General features: G+C 37.3%; 1 protein-coding gene across 5 annotated transcripts in view; it reads left to right on the top strand.

Moving 5' to 3' along the window:
• znf827 (zinc finger protein 827) overlaps positions 1–17511 on the top strand; it is a 97875-nt gene that overhangs the window by 74306 nt on the left and 6058 nt on the right. For 4 of the 5 annotated variants that reach the window (XM_032563671.1, XM_032563670.1, XM_032563674.1 and 1 more), the window contains exons 9-13: positions 6485–6622; positions 9395–9566; positions 10750–10916; positions 15534–15743; positions 16851–17028. In XM_032563671.1, coding sequence (XP_032419562.1) covers positions 6485–6622; positions 9395–9566; positions 10750–10916; positions 15534–15743; positions 16851–17028 — 865 coding nt within the window. The remainder of the gene's footprint in view (positions 1–6484; positions 6623–9394; positions 9567–10749; positions 10917–15533; positions 15744–16850; positions 17029–17511) is intronic. The other variant, XM_032563672.1, reaches the window with a different exon arrangement.

The raw sequence follows: 17511 nt of genomic DNA, 5'->3' as shown, positions 1-17511 counted from the left end.
TCAATCAATGTGTTTCTGTAGAAATTATACTTGGAAGCAGCAAATCATTCACCAGCTCAATTTTATGTTTAAAAGTGATGAGAGATTAAAAAACCTACAAAGAGGGTTCATACTGGTTTTTGGATTTCTTGAAAATGCTTGAATTTCAATTAGGCGTTTTCAAGGCTCAGAAAGTTCTTGATTTCTGTATAAAGTCATTTGAAAGTGTTTGATATTCAAACTACATAGTTTTGTAATGAATTGCAACCTAATGCTTAGCTGAATGCCTAAATTTGGAAAAAGTTATTTACAGTTGAAACCAGATGTCAAACCAGAAAGAATTTTTTGCCACTGTTTGAAATTAAATCAGACTAAACTTTTCTTGTTTTAAGTCAGTTAGAATTACCTAAATTATTTCTATTTGCTAAATGCCAGAACATGTTTAGAGATTATTTTTGTAACTTTTTTTTTGGTATATTGTGCTTTAGCATGTAATTTGAACAGAAAGTCTTTTACCTTTTCACAACTGATTTGGATTGTTTCAATGTAATGAATATTTATTATTCCTAATTGCAGAATGACTTATTGATCTGTGTAACTGAAATAAACGACGTCTTATATTTTATACGTTCAGAAAAGTTATTTAAATGTGGGAATTTTTTGTTAAATTAGTGTTTGGTTTGTGTGAAACTGTTGAAACTGTACATCAGATGAACCTAAAAGGAAGTTACAGTAGACTGTGAAGCACGGTGGGTGAGGTATCATGATATGGGGATGTTTTTTACACTATAGAGACGTGCCTAGGGTTAATCGCTCATTTGGAGGCATTAAAATACTTAAAATGGGATAATAATAATGATAGAGCAGCATGTCGGGTCAGTTTAACTTAAAAATACTTTGTTTACCTTACCGAAAAATTAAATATTGACGTATTTTTCTTCTAAGTATCTTTAAAGAGTGGCTGTGATGCTGTAAGCAGGAAGGATTTCCAGTAGCTGTCAGTCTTTAACAGATTTAATGAGGCCTCTGACTGAAGGCTAGCAACTTAACATCGATAATAATATTCACTTTTTCCAACTTTCTGCAGAGTAAATAATTGCTACACTTCTTTATGTTTTGATTTGGAGTAAAATGTGCAGAAAATGTATGTAGATTAGATTTATTAGAGTTTTGAGCTTTACAAAATGTTTAAAACACTTTTTTAAAAGTAAAAATAAAAGCAGATTTTTATTAAATATATTATGTTGGTGTCACTAGCATGTAAGCATTCATTAATCCAGAGGCTCAAATTTAAAAACACTCCTTCAAAGTTGGGTAAGTTTTAAACAGAATTCCCTAAATCCCAGATCTAGCTCTGACATACTTCATAATGCAGTGTTGTTCTGATTCCACACACACAAACTGTATGTGCACATTTTTGGAGCTTTTTTTTTTAATATAAACTGAGGTTAGGGCCCTCTACTTGAGTTGGCCTTTCTAAAGCCCGGAGCGTCCACCTGCCCCGCCCGACTCCCCCTCATCCCTGGCATCTCTCAGCTTCCCTTGGTGTGTCTTTGACAGTGAGGGATCCAGAGGTTAATTAGCTTGTGCCAGTTTCCTCTGTCCCTCTGCCAGTTAATGAAAATCTGATTGGCTTCTGGGTGTCAACAGTGTCCTGAAAGTTAATTCGTCGAGGCCTTTCCCCTGTGAGTTTAAGCCTTACATCCAGCCTCTGCTGCTTTCTGCTTTATCACCTCTGTTCTGCTTCGCAGATTTTTCTGTCTCTTAAGTTGGATTTCCTGACTTTTATTTCTTCTTTATCCAAATATTGGAGCATTGGTCAGATATAATGAAATGAAAGGAAATAACAGTTCCAGTCATATACCTGACTACCTTGGTACAGGTCCTGGGATCCTGGGATCACCCAATGTTTTTTAAAAACAACTTTTTTTATCTTAAAATGTAGCAAACCGTATCAATTTTAAATTCATACAAACTCAGACGTAGCAAATAGAATAAAAAAATACAGCGGATAAACACTGCCTAATTAAAAACATTACAGAAATTAATAAACGAATACGAATATCCCACTCCAATTAATTAACCTCTAAAAATTTATTTTTAAATTATTAGAATGAAATAACATCTTTAAATGTTAATTGATAAGAAATACATTAGGAATTATTAAATAAAAAATGTAAATAAATATAGAAATAAGCGGAATAATGAATATGTAGATAATTTTAAAAAAGTATCAAAACTCAAAATTATATCGCATAAAAATATTTAAGTTAATGAAATTAATTCTTAGATAAATTTAAATGACAAGTTAATTGTCAATCAAATGTCTGAATTAAAATATTGGCAATTTTTTTTTCCAGAGTAAATTTGAAATATATTTTTCCCTAATTATGGCAGTGTCAGTCCCCCATATAGACTTAAAATTAAACTGCAAAATGAATAAATAAAACAAGTGAAAATAAATTGCTACCAAGAAATTTTAATGAAAATCAGTTTATATTACTTTTAATAAATCAAATGTCCTAATTAAAATTGTTTTTTCACATTTCTGTTATTTTTACATACATTTAGTCCTAATTTTGGCAGTCTTAGCCCTCCGTAAAGAAGTGTTTCAGTTTAAACAGAAATGATTTCATCAGGGTTCATGTGATACTCACAGTTACCCTCTTCCAGTCGGGATTTAGCTCGCTCCTTCATTTCTTGTTTGCGTCTCTCCTCTCGGCTCTAACAACACTAATTAAGGCGTTAACCACTTCAAGGCCATCCACTTTAATTGGCTTAATCATGAGTGTATTTGCTGGGTCATGGCTTTGGGTCCCTGCAGCCTGACTTCTGAGGCCCTCGAGTGACCGACCCTTCCTCCTGCTTCTCCTCCGAATCAAGACACCTAATTCTCCTCCGCTTCTTCGGCTTCAGCCACAAGTTTGGACTAAAAGCTGTGCCGGAAATCAACTCACTTCAGTCAGATTGTATCTCATGCAGGAAGTCGGATAATGAAATATAATAATTACACATGTCACTACTTTCTCTCTAAGTTTGTACATTTGCACTACCCTCTCTCTAGGACTTTTACTGGCAAAGATGTGCACAGAAACAATGGAAACAAATATTGCTCTCAAATGCATCAAAACTTAATTCATTCATCTTGAGATGTTTTTTAATTTAAACTACTCTTATAGTCATTAATCATTGAATATGCTAATGATTAATCAGATTTTTAAAATGGCACATTCTGCAGGTTTTACATTTAACCATTAAAGCCTTTTTTATGCAATATTAAAAATGCATAAAAAATACAAATAAACATAATTGAATTCTTTTTTTAAATAAGAAATTTAAAATCTTATTCCTTAAATTCTTTTAGTGAACGGATGATCATTTGTAAAAAACTGCATCAAAATGTGAAAAGCTCAGACCTTTAATCAGTACAGTGATCTGTTGACCGATTAATAACTGGACACTAAAGGTGCTTAATAGGAGATTTCTTTCTTTCTTTCTTTCTTTTTTTACTGAATTTGAACCAGGTGAAGCTAAAACTAGATCACTTAAGAAGTTCTGGGTTGAACATGTTTACGAACAAAAGCTTTCTTTATCATATGTATAATGTATTTCTTTTTTGGCTTATCTGCTTGGAGTGTGTTCTTTCAGCAATTGGGATACTCTGGTTGATTATTAATCGATTACTAAATTAGTTGACGATTATTTCAAATAATCGATTTATCAAGATTAATCCTATTAATCAATTCAGCCCTGTAAGCACTTCAACACTTTTTCAGTAAGTTCCCGGTTTTGCTTCAAATAAAGAACTTGATTAGATTATTAAATAATAATTTCCAAGTCTATATTGCCTCTATGGATAATATTGAACAAGTGAACCAGTGAAATTGAAATGTTAAATGCAATTCCTGTCAAAAGTGTGGATGTTCCTGACTTGCCAGTTCAACCAGAAACAGTTAGTCTGGATTCCTGGTGTTATGCTTCATTCTGACTCCAATGATTTCTACTCCATGCCTCCATTGATGTTGGCTTGCTTTATGAAAGATTGAACTTTTTGACCAAAAACTCTCCTGGAGATTCAAGTGTAAAAACAAACAATGAAAATGTGGATAAATACCTTGTGTATTTAGTCCACTCATAAATATGGTGCCTGTTTCTTATCCAAAGACTGTGAAAACGTTTAGAGTACATGCCTTCATGTATCATCAGGACCTGTTAAATATAAATCCAGTCAGAAAATATAAAATGAGTCGTTATGAACCTTTCAGAAGGAAAGGATTCAAACTCAGACACAAAATCAACCTTCAGTCACGGCCATCTGAGTCCTCAGGCTTTAATCCTGCAGATAAATTGTGGGTGAGCTGAACAAAGGTGATGGTCAGGGATCTCTGTCTCTGTATAATGAGGTTCTACAACATGTTTATAAGTAATTAAGCACCTCGGCTTTAAAAATAGATATTTCTAAACATGACATGTGAAAGATAAGATATAAGGTTGCAAAAGGATTTAAAACTTTTCTTCAGCTTCAAATCATTTATTTTGGATGGAAAACATATTAAAAATAAGAAATAAAAACAGGACAGTAAAGTAAAATCTCTCTTTATTGTTTTTACTTAAAGAAAATCAAAAGATTATGTGAAAAATAAAAAATAAAAATTTCTTGCTTTGCTGCTTTAAGAAGTCCATAAAAGCTGCTCTGACACAAATGAAAGCAACGATCCAAACTGCACACAGCACGACAAAGCTGGTTTGCATTTTGGGGGTCAAAGAGGAAGTTAATATCTGACACAGAGAGGAAAAATGCTCAAGGTTGCTGGAGTCAGTGCAACAGCAGCTGAACGTCTTCTCACACCACCATCTGTTCTTTAGGGACTCGCCACAAAGTCTTCCCCCTACATGCCTGGAAAAAAAAGAAAAAGATATTTGCTTTCTCTTCCCAAAGTTTTCAGAGCTGTATAAATACCACATCATTTGTCACCAGTGGAGCACACATAGGTTTTCTTCCATAATCTCATACAGGCACAGCTCAAGGCCAAACTGTGCAGCCTGAACAATGCACTCTGGAAATAAAGTCTTCATGTACTCTATGGAGGTTGCACAGCACAATGGAGAAAAATACTGCATGTTTTCTTTACTTCAGCTCTTTAAAAGCACCATCTCTGTTTTTGAGTTGGCATACGGTGAAACGGACCTGCAGAGGTGTACTTACCATCAGAGGCTTCAGAGTAAAGGACTCCTGTTTGATGTTGACATTAAGAATGCGTTTAAGCTGCATCCCTCCTGTAGGTTAGATAAGGAGCGTCGTTTAGACGGCGGCAAGCAGCTTTCAGAGTTTTGGGTTCACTGTTGAACGAGAAGTGAAAGTCACATTTTGCATGTTTTTGTAATTCAATTTGGGTCTCAAAGGCTTCTAAAAACAGCTGAAGTTCTTAAATAAGCCACCCAGCCATTTTTGGCAATAAGCTAATGTTTTTAGGTGTCTGGAAAATGTGCAATTTTCAAAAACCTCCCTAGCTGTCACCTAGCAAACTTAGCTGAGTTCCAGTACTTTTGGTCAGTTGGTTTTACCTCTGTATGCACTGTACAATGGCTGTTGGAAAGGACAATTGTTTTGATGTTGACTTACCATTCAGAAACCACTTGCTGCATTCTTGATGGTTGTGCAGGAGACTCCACTTCTGCTTTTCAAAGATGTACAGTTGCATAATTGTGCAGTAGTTTGCAGCCATTTTCACATTTAAAGTGACAAGAGGCCCTAAAACAGCTAATAGGCAGGACTGAGGAGAATAAAATCTCATTATCTGAGAATGACTTAGTGCAAAAAATTTAATTAATATGTTTTTATATCGCCTGGAGACGTATCCTAACCTGTTCAAGGAAGCATAAAAGGTCACTTTTAAGTGAACATTTTTGAAAACCATTTATTATTTTCCTTATAGTTATGTGCTACTTTAGTTTTGTTTTATAACATGTAATCTGATAAATACTTTTAAGCTTGGCATTGTCCATCCATCCATCCATCCATTTTCTGTTCACCCTTGTCCCTAATGGGGTCGGGAGGGTTGCTGGTGCCTATCTCCAGCTACGTTCCGGGCGAGAGGCGGGGTTCACCCTGGACAGGTCGCCAGTCTGTCGCAGGGCAACACAGAGACATACAGGACAAACAACCATGCACACACACACTCACACCTAGGGAGAATTTAGAGAAACCAATTGACCTGACAGTCATGTTTTTGGACTGTGGGAGGAAGCCGGAGTACCCGGAGAGAACCCATGCATGCACAGGGAGAACATGCAAACTCCATGCAGAAAGACCCCGGCCAGGAATCGAACCCAGGACCTTCTTGCTGCAAGGCAACAGTGCTACCAACTGCGCCACTGTGTTGTTTTATAACATGTAATCTGATAAATACTTTTAAGCTTGGCATTGTAATGTGACAAAAACGTGCAACATTTCAAAGAGGTGTGTGCGAACGCAGTGAGTGATGGGAATGTGTCTTTATTTCAGATTCTGAGAAGGACGACGGCGAGCCAGGAAACGGCCTCGCCCAGTGGAAGCTACACGAGCAGCTCTTCCCCTGTCCCGTCTGCGGGAAAGTGTTCGGCAGGCAGCAGACCCTGTCCAGACATCTGTCGCTCCACACAGGTAAACCACACGCTCACACAGAAGCTTGGTCTCCTTTATAGGGCTGAAACAATTAATCAGATTAATCGTTATTTTTCAAATAATGGCCAACTAATTTAGGAATCGATTAATCGTTAACTGGAGTGTACAGACTAAACATGCCATTTTACTGAATGTACAACACAATAAGAGCGGTAATTAAGTCAAAAGTGTAAAAAACATAAATATTTTGCATTGAAAAAAAATATTGTTAGTGAATCTGTTTTACCCAGAACTCAAGTATCATATATTTAACTTCACCTGATTAAAATTCTTTAAATATAAAGAAAAACCTAAGCACCCTTTGCTAATCAGTTATTAATCAGTTAATCCAAAAAATAATCAACAGGTTTGTCATAAACTGTTGATACTTTTTTAGCTGCAGATGCATCCTTTGCTACATTTGATCAAGTGCTCACTAAAGGATCGTTGTTACGTTGTACTTAATAAAATGTGTATTTCTTATTTACAAATGATTCAAATTATTTGTTTGTGCTTTTAATGTATTTTTAACATTGTATATTAAAACCTTAAATGGTTAAATAGAATTTGCAAAATGTGCCAATTTTTTTATTCGATTAATCATCAGACTAATTGATTAATCGTCAGACTAAACGATTAATCATGACAATAATTGATAAAATAATCATTATTTGCAGCTTGACTCCTCTTTTTTCCTTTAATGCATAGATGTTGTTTGTGGCGCCCGCTGTAAATAGATAAGGTTGACCGGACTAGATTACCCTTCCTCGAAAAAGATTACTACCGTGATTAGTCTCTCTGGGAAAACTGCCGTCTAATTACCCGGCTTGAAGGATGCTGCACATACTTACGGTCCGACTGGTCTTCTCCATCCGTTTCTCTGTCCTACACACACACACACACACACGCACACACACATAGAGGCTTGGGAGGCTTCCTCACTCCCTGGTGACCTGATTACTCTGCGTTTTCTCCATTGATCCGTTCAACCCCATCCCCGTCTTCCACTGTCCCGCTCTCTGTCCTCGTTAGTTACAAGAATCTAATAATAATCCCACCTTCCCGGTTATATTTAAAGGCACATTTCCTCTGGACTCCAGATAAATGGAGCCTTTTTGGGACACCACAGCTCACAAGATGAGACTTGTGTACCAAATGCCCCCCAAACAACCGAACATGCTCACACATTTAGGATACACACACACACACCATCTGAGAGTGTTGGCTGCGAACAGCTTGGCCACACCACAGAGAGCAGAAGCAGGGGCATATGTCACTGTGATGGTCTTTTTGGTTTCCCCGGCGACATAAAGGTTGCCTGGCTTCATGTCCTTGGGGCAAATGGGTTGAGAGTTAGTTTTTGTTTTTTTTTTGTTGAGGGGGGGAGTAGACTTGTTGTTATGCTAATTTGTTTTTGCATAAAAAGGAAATGTGTTTCTGCATATCTTCTATACTGCTTATACCGAAGTTTACATACACCGAATAAAAATACACGTCCATCTTTTTTCCTAACTATTTTGAAGTGAAATCAGACCAAACTTCTCTTGTTTCAGGTTAGTTGGAATCACCAAAATTATTTCTATTTGCTAATTGCCACAATAATAAAATAATATTTCAGAGATTTATTTTTTAATGTCTTCAAGTTCAAAAGTTTACATAAAGAATGATTACTGTCCCTTTAAACAATAAGGGAAGGCCCAGATGATGATGTCATGGCTTTGGAAACTCCTGATAGGTCTACCGACACATTTTAGTTCATTTGATGCATTTCAAGGCCACACCTGGAACTCCCTGCTTTCTGATTTCACACGATGGGAAAGTCAAGAAGAGGACAGAATCGTGAAGCTGCAGCAGTCTGGTTCATCCTTGGGAATAATTTCAAGATGTTTGAAGATGCCTTGTTCTTCTACTCAAGTTCAGGCATGAGGGGAGTGTCCGACCATCAGACCGCTCAGGAAGGAGACAGATTCTAGTCCAAAATGTGCAGATTGAGCCCTGAACTAAAACTGAAAAGATGCAGCTGAAGCTGGTAAGATAAAGTCATTATCAACAGTGAAACTTGTACCAACATGGGTTGAAAGGCCGCTCAGCAAAGAGGAAGCCATTATTCCATAAAAAACATAAAATGTCAGATTGTACCATCCTAAATGTGAAGTTTGGAGGTGGCAGCATCATGTTGTGGGGCTATTTTGCTGCAGGAGGAACTGGTGCACTTTATGAAGTGAAATAGTGAAACAAAGTCAATGTTTTGTCATAGCCATCACAAAGCCCTGATCTCAATCCTGAGAGAGAAGCCGTGGGAAGATCAGGACAGTCGTGTGTGAGTGAGGCGGCCTACAGATCTGACCCAGTTCCACTGGTTCTGTCAGGAAGAATGGACCAGAACTCCAGTAAACTACAGTGAGAAACTTGTTGGAGGAAACTCAAAAGATTTGACCCAAGTCTTACTGTTCAGAGGCAGCCCTAGCAAATAGAGAAAAAGTATGAAAACTCCTAAATTTGAAGACATTAATAAATAAATCCCTGACATGTTGTGGCATTTAGCAAATGAAAATAACTCTGGAAATTCTAAGTGACCTAAAACAAGAAAGGTTTTGTTTGATTTAACTTCAGACGGTGAGGAAAAAATGGTGTATGTCCTGGGTATCAAATCTATATTTATCTGTTTTTTACCTTCCTGAAAATTGGGCCTTGTCAGGAATTGATTGACCAGGTTTAAAAGTTTGATCCAGAGTGAAGTTTAAAATGAGGTGGGTTGTGTGTGTGTTGCAGAGGAGAGGAAATACAAGTGTCACCTGTGTCCTTACGCAGCCAAGTGCAGAGCAAACCTCAATCAGCACCTGACCATCCACTCTGTGAAGCTGGTCCAAACGGACGCCGAGCAGATCGTCAGCGCCGTCACCGCCGACTCCACAGAGCGCAAGAACTGCCCATACTACTACAGGTAGGCTTCACACACAGCACACACACTCAGGAGGTGACAACACTGAGGTTTTACACAGATTAATTCATACATTACAGATCTTATAACCTACTTTTGTGAGTCAGGTTCACATTGTGTAATAAATACACAGGAAAATTGTCAAATTTAGATTTTATGTCTAACATTTCGGATGATGAACTTGAGTAATCATGCATTTATCTTTCCAGAAGAATATCTGATTCACACGTGATTTATATGAGATGTTTTAGCATCCGGTCAAAAGTTTACCGGATGGCAAACTTGTTGCATTGTGGGCTAAAATCGCAAAGTCAAAAGTTCTCGTTTGGATCATTCTGAATTTGAATATGAGGAAGGATTGTATCCCCAACTCCAACGTCTCTCTGACAATATGGTCAGACAGCAATCTAAAGAGGAGCAGCAAAAGCAAATGAAGCGGATTAGCAGTGCTAACTGATGATGTCATCCAAAGACATGTTAGTGTGAAATATCATCTCTACTGTTTTGAAATTGAACTGATAATTTCTCCAGACAACCACTGGACTTGAGTTGTGAGACTGACTGCTACTGGGGATCTTTCCTGCCCGCAGCTTCGCCATCCACAATGGTTATTTGAAAATACTTGAATAATATGAGTTACAACGTTTAATTCACCTGTAGTATAAACTATTTTGGTTGAAAATCCAGAATAAATGCAAACATTTGGTTCAGCTAATGTTTTTAAAACACACTAAAGTTGTCTGTGGTGTAATCACTCCAACCTGGTAAAAGAACGAGTCAACCAACGATTGAAAGTTAAACGTCTGACTCTACATGAGCTGCTTTTCTCTCTGTCTTGTGCAGCAAACCCAGACTGGTTTTAATTTTTTTATTGACACAAACTGACCTGTTTCATCATATGAAACCAAACCAGTTCCCATCTGGTTTAACATTTTATCGGATGCTCACCTGGACTGATTCTCTTTTTATTAAATCTTTCTCTCTAGAAATTTCCTCAGTGTTTCAACACTAGAAACTCATTTTTCTAGTCATTTTCAGATAATCTTATTCAAACTAAAATGAATGTGGAGACACCATACATTTGGTAATTTATGCAGGCAAATGTAACACTGAATCTGACTGTCTCCCTCTTCTCATTCTCACCATTTTTCCTCCCTCCCCTCTCTGCTGTCTGTTCCCTGTCCAGCTGCCATGTGTGCGGTTTCCAGACGGAGCTGAATGCCCAGTTTGTCAGCCACATGTCGCTTCATGTGGACAAGGAGCAGTGGATGTTCTCGCTCTGCTGCAGCGTCTGTGACTACGTCTGTATGGAGGAGAGCGACATGAAGAGCCACATCAGCACCGGACACGCAGGTAATGACAGCTGTCGGCGAAAAGACTCCGGCTTCGGTTGTCCTGTCAGATGTTTAGGTAAAAAAAATCTAATTAAAATGTTTTATTGCTAATTCTGATTCTTGAAAAGAGTTATTTTGGAAAACTTTTCACACGTAAGAGTGGGTGGAAACTTGTCTGGACGCTAATTTTGATCTGGTTCTACAATACTTGGGTTTGAATTTAAACAATGCGGAAAATTCAACATTTGGGATTTTATGTGATAGGCCAATATACACATTAGGTTGTAATTAAGGGGAAGAACAAAAGTTTTACGAATAAAAATCTGAAAAGTGTGGCATGCATTTGTATTTGATTCCCCTAAAATAAATCAATTGTAACCAGTTACCTTTAGAAATCATCTTATTAGCAAATGCAAACCATAAAGCAAGGTTTAGTTATAAAACAAAATACCAGGCTGTTTCTGGGGAGAATTATTTTCTAATATTATTGCAAGTAGAGAAAATATTTTAAAAATTTAAATTTGAAAAAAAAAATGAATAAAATTTTAAAAAGTATTTTGAAAAAAAAAAATAATAAAAGAAAGTGATTTGAGAAAATGAAATCTGTAAGAAAATATAGGTTCAAATATTGTGTACATATTGTGTATGTTCCTCACAAAACATATTTTTTGTTTGAGAAGTTTTTCAGTTTCACTTTTGAAATTTGTATTTTCTTGTTATAATTTTGGAACAAATTTCTCTCCATAGATTTTAAAATCATCTGACAATGGAAAGATTATGGCACAACCTACCTAAACTGGAGGGAATTATAAAGTAAAAACAGTTGAGAGGGAAACTTGGAAGAGCTTCAGAGAACCAAAATTATTTATTACTCCTTTTTTTTAGGTAACTGTATGGCTGTGACTGCATGACACATCAATTATAACCCCACAAACACAAATACTGCTCTTGAAAAACATTCCCATTTTAATACGGTTGTTTAGGACACCAGTCACATAAAAAAGTTTGATTTGTCTCACCAAACTGCACACAGTAACTGCATTTAACCATATTTTTAAATGTATTGACCTTTATTGATACACCCATTGAAAAGCTGAAGAAGAATATAAAAATAATCTCAGCAATACAAAGAGTTTTAGGGGATTTTAAACATTAACTGGAATTTATCATGACTATAATAAGTCAAAATTCTTATAAATGATATAATTAATGTCCAACCCTAGTTGTGAGCTACAGTGCAATGTTTTTATGTGTTAGAAAGGCCTAGTTGGGATGTGCTGTGGTGGCGCAGGGGTTAAGCACAACCCACATGAGGAGGCCTTAGTCCTCGACGCGGTTGTCGCAGGTTCGATTCCCGCCCTGGCGACCTTTGCCGCATGTCTTCCCTTTTCTCTCATTGCCCATTTTCCTGTCAATTAACTATCAAATAAAGGCCTCTAGAGCCAATAAAACCTTTAAAAAGAAAGGCCTAGTCAAAGGCTAGATTTGAATCCTATGCACTACTTTGTGTCGGTTTTGCAATTGTGGCGAAACATGAAGAGTGAATACTTTTACAGCTCTGTAATCATCTTTCAAGATCAGACCGTGCTTTTCATTTCTGCGTGAAAGAAGCTAGAATTGTTAGCAGAAACGTTGTGATGCAGGAGTTTAAAAACACGGGGTCAGAGGTCAGTTCAGAGGACGGGGAGGAAGAAACAAACAAGCCCGGTCCGATCGACCGTCCTCACACTTTTAGAGCCGCGGCCCTGAGTCCCAGGTTGTCGATACGCGTTTTCTTGTCTGAAACAGCTTTGTTCAGTTTTATTGCTGATGTTTTTTCCTCTTTTTTTTTCTGCTCCTCATTGTGGGTGATGGTGTTGCTGGGTGGGAGTGTCCAGACAGCTGAGGGGTCCTCGGCAGTCCGTGGTGGCCTTGTTTATCTGAGAAAGCTGGCCGTTATCGTGCCTGTTGGGGAGGAATCGATAGGCCTCGGGTCCTGAGAAGACAGGCTGGGTTCTGCTCTGGGGACGACTTTTAAACCTCGCAGCCTACTGTGGCATTTATCTTTGTCTCAAACAAGACGGACTCCACCGTTATATGTACAAAAACTTTAATTACTTTAAACTGCACAAGCAAACGTCTTTGCATCCTCTGGAAGATTCATCTGTCAGGGCGCAGCTGAGTTTACTGAGCTTAAAAAGCATCTGCTGCATCTGTTTCATCACATCCCAGAAATTAGTTTTGTCATAAAGCAATACTGCTAAATGATTGCTTTTATATTTTTGTTTTGAGCCATTTGTAGGTTAGTTATCTGCTTTTTATGTGGTTTTTCTAATGCTGGGACTGAATTAAAATTTTTAATAGAGCTAATTACAGGGGCTTTAATTAATTAATTACATTTTTATCAAAAACTATCAACAAAATAAGCAGAATTTTCAATTCAAAAAACCTTTTTTTCTGATAAATTATTGAATAAGTAGGCTCAACAACACATATATTTATTGTTTATGATGTTATTCACATTATTCAACTGTCAGATTAGCTCACAGGGGAGCTTTCCAGTGTTTCAGGAACCATTTTTCCTTCACTTGTTTAGAAATGTGAATTTGGATGCTAACGTTAGCATAGGGGACATCTGCACTGCTGCAACATTGAGATGCTTCAGGCTTCAGTTGCATGGCCAATGTTAAAGTTTATAACAGGAAAATTGGAAAAACAGTGAACAATTCTTGAATATAGATCAGAAAGTACTAGTTCCACAATTTTTTTCACTTATAACAAGATGTTATGAATAATAAATCTGCCAATAGAACTAGTACATTTCAGTATATATAAACAACTTCCTATATCTTGCTGTAATGTTACTTGTAAGTTTGTTTTATCTTATTTCAAGTGTACTGAGATATTTGCACCAGAAAGTAGACAAAATACTGGGTAAGATTTGTTGTTTTTGCAGTGCAATGGCCTAGTTTAAGTGCAGATCTGATTGTGATTGAAATCTGATAGCATTTTGTAAAAAGATTCCTGTAGAAGAAACTCTTGAATCACAGAGTGTACTTAGTTTTTCACTTTAATCTTCTCCATTCCCTGTTGTGTATTGTTGTAAACACCAGGTAAAAGAAGCTGGACTATTTTTAATCTCCTGATACCTAAAAAACCAAAGGGGGAAAAAAAAGTGGTGTAATTTCATTTCTCAATGAGAGAAGGTAAGCAGATGCAGTAAAGGAAGCTGGTTGAGTTTATTAAAAATGCGGCAAAGACCAAGCTGTAATGACCTGCTATATATAGATTTGATGGAAGGTAATCATTCATCCTCCATCCCAGAATAATTTCCCTGCCTGAAAGAGCAAACCTGCTGCGTTTCTACATTGGTGTGTGCCTGTATTAAGGAGAGAGGTCAACCATTTGGAGGCTTCTTCCTGCCTCCATTCACTCCCTCCTGAGTGAATGCCCTTTGTTGCGCTGTGCCCCAAGATGCTCCCGCCATCTTAGCTCCTTCGGCCGTGACCCGCGCTCCCGGCCCTCCCTGCTGCTGCCCCTCCTCCGTCTAATTCCCCCTCTCTTCTTGCTGAATTGTGGACTCAGAGAAGAGAATCAATAAAAGCCCACTGCATCTTGATTGGACTGGCAGCAGGGCTCCCAGTTCAGGCTGCCTGCTTTTATTCTGCATGTGTGTATTGGTAGCATGCGTGTGGGTGTGGGGGTGTGTGTGTGCGGGGGTGGGGGTGGGTGTGTAGGGGTGTGTGCGTTGGCGTGTGTGTATGCAGATAACAATGGCAGTGCCCAGAAATAAATTTTCTGCACAGTATGCAGCCCACAGATTTATTTTTGGGTCTGGATTTTATATTCAGGCTTCATACTGGTGCTTGAAATCCTTGAAAATGTTTGAATTTCAAAGTTGGGAAAAGGCTTAATATTGAAACTGCATAGTTTTGTAATAAAGAGCAATCTAACATTTTATTAAAAGCCAAAATTTGGAAAATGAAACTTACAGATGATACCAGATATTTTCATACATCTAATAAAGAGACAGACATTTTTTTCCACTTTGTCTGAAGTGAAATCAAAATAAACTTTTATTGTTTTAGATCAGTTGGAATCAGTAAAAATATTTCTGTCTAAATGTCAGAAAACTTGGCAAAAACATTTTTTGTGACTTTCTTTATGTATTGTGTTTAAGCATGTAATGTGAGCATGAAGGTCATTTACCTTAACACAGTTTGTTTGGATTGTGGATTGCGGCAATGATATTAATATTTATTATTGCTAGTGACTCAATGACTTATATTTTATACATTAAACGTTATTGAAATTGAATTTTTTTTTTTGTTAAATTAGTGTTTTATTCTTGGACCACTCAGGTGTCCAAGTGTTAAATTTCAAAACATAAAAGTTTGTTATATTTTAGTTGACCTCTGCTGTAGAAGGTAAAATACCATCACTAGATTTTATTAATGTGATAAATTACATAACATAATAGTAATTTGAAACTACGGTATCTCTTTTAGTTCATTTGTATTATTTTTATCTCCAAAGTGTGGTGCTGGAAAAGTTTGAAAACTTCCTTGAAAATGCTTGAATTTTACTGTGGTTATTATTTCTCCGTTTTGTCGTCTCTCTGAGACTTAACTCTCACTTCCTTCCTTCTTCTGTCCAGGTTTGAATTCAAGAAGTCCCCTCAGCGAAACCAAGAGCACCTCATCGTCTCTCTCGGCCCTTAGCGATTCTCTCAACAGCTCGGAGGGCGGGGACGTTGCCCACGGCAACGAAGAACTGAAGAACCTGCTGGCGCCGCCCTCGTCGGCGGGCAGCCAGGCGAGCTGCGGAAGTCACTCGGGATCAGGAACTGAGGACAAGTCGGACAAAGGTTAGGAACAGGAAACACATGCTCTGTTTTATTTTACAGTTTATAAAATCTTGACATCACATTTGATGTTTTTTTGTTTTTTTATAATTTAAATAATATTTATTAACATTTAAAATCTGTCTAATCTATGCTTTAGTTATATTTGTAATACGTTTTCAACCAGTTTTTTAACACGTGCAGCAGGAACTAAAACACAAACCACCCAGGCTCCTCCATTGAGACGGAGAACAAGCAAAGCAGGAGGGCTGAGGCAGAATTGGACTTTTCTGATCAATCAGCTACTAAAATCTAGTCCACACATGCCAAATGAAATTATAGGAGGGAATGAGATGTATACTCCACAGGCAGGGTATCTGTAAATATTTCCTTGGTAATAAATGAGTCACCACAAACTGGCTTTTTTTTTAAATAGGCTCTTTAAAGGGAGAATAATCTGTGAATGAAAAATATAGAAAATAACCTCTTCCATCTTTTCTGATTCCTCCTACTTCAGTTTTAAACATTCTGACCTTTTATCGTTTTCTTCCTTCAGTAGTGATTTCCGCACTACAAGATAAACGTCAGAACCAAGGGTGCAATTTTTGCAGTTTTCTGTCCAGTCACCAATTTTAAAAAAATTAAAAAATAAACTTGACCTTCCTATTCTGAGCTGGGCCAGTACACTTTTTTTGTTGAGATGAAGTCTCTAAGATGACTGCAAAAAGTCAAAATGGTAATTATGCTAAAAGGGAAGTTATGCTAACATATGGTAGCATAACTTTCATTGTGGCTTTTGCATATTGTTTACGTTTTTAGGTTAGAAAGGTAAACAAAATGCTTCGTTAATGGCATAATCAAGACTGGGCCCTAAAGAATGACTTCATTTCATATTATTCCTATTTTAAAATAGAGTTGGGAGCTTTTTATTGATTCCCAAAACAAGAATCAATAAAGTCACAGATGTGTCAGAATTATAGGATTTGCATGACATTTTGTTCTTACTGTATTTGATTGTTCCAGGAGGCAGTCTTGATAAAACCTAGTCTAGATCACATCCAGAATCTAATCAGACTAGATTTACTTCGCCCATTCTTCACTTATTTTGTTCTGTTATTCTTTTCTCTCCAGGCTTCGAGTGTGTTTTCTGCAACTTTGTGTGCAAGACGCGCAGCATGTACGAACGGCACCTCCAGATCCACCTGATCACGCGGATGTTTGAGTGCGACGTTTGCCACAAGTTCCTGAAGACGCCCGAGCAGCTGCTGGAGCACAAGAAGTGCCACACCGTCCCCTCCGGAGGGCTCAAGTAAGGAAAGCAAGTACAGACACAGGTTCCTAACTCCACCAGTCCTTCCTCTCCATCGTCGTTCCAATTCACCACATACAAAAGCCTCCAGAAATACAGATTTACAACAGAGATGTGCCAGCTGAATTATTTAATCTCTACCTGATTTAAATAAAATAGAACAAAATTCATTGTCCTGTAAAGAGGAAATTTAGGTGTGACAGCAGCAAAAGATATAAAGGTTCGCACAAGAAATATATAAAAAAACAAGATTAACATTTGTGCAAAGTGCACCAGAACCTCTGGCTGTAGAATTTGCACCACAGCATTATGCTGCCTTCACCATGCTTCACATCTGGCGAAAACGTCTTATTTGTGAAAGCTTCGGTTCTTCCAAACAGCTAAAACTTTCTCTGACCAGAAACCTTTACTCCAGATTTTTTTTTTTACCTATGTAAAAAAGAAGAATATATTTTAAAATATTGAGTGAAAATGTCACCCTAA

The sequence above is a fragment of the Xiphophorus hellerii genome, chromosome 5 (genome assembly GCF_003331165.1).
Source record: "Xiphophorus hellerii strain 12219 chromosome 5, Xiphophorus_hellerii-4.1, whole genome shotgun sequence".
Taxonomy (NCBI): domain Eukaryota; kingdom Metazoa; phylum Chordata; class Actinopteri; order Cyprinodontiformes; family Poeciliidae; genus Xiphophorus; species Xiphophorus hellerii.
The sequence above is the reverse complement of the archived record's forward strand: the minus strand, read 5'-3'. Positions and strand labels throughout refer to the sequence as shown.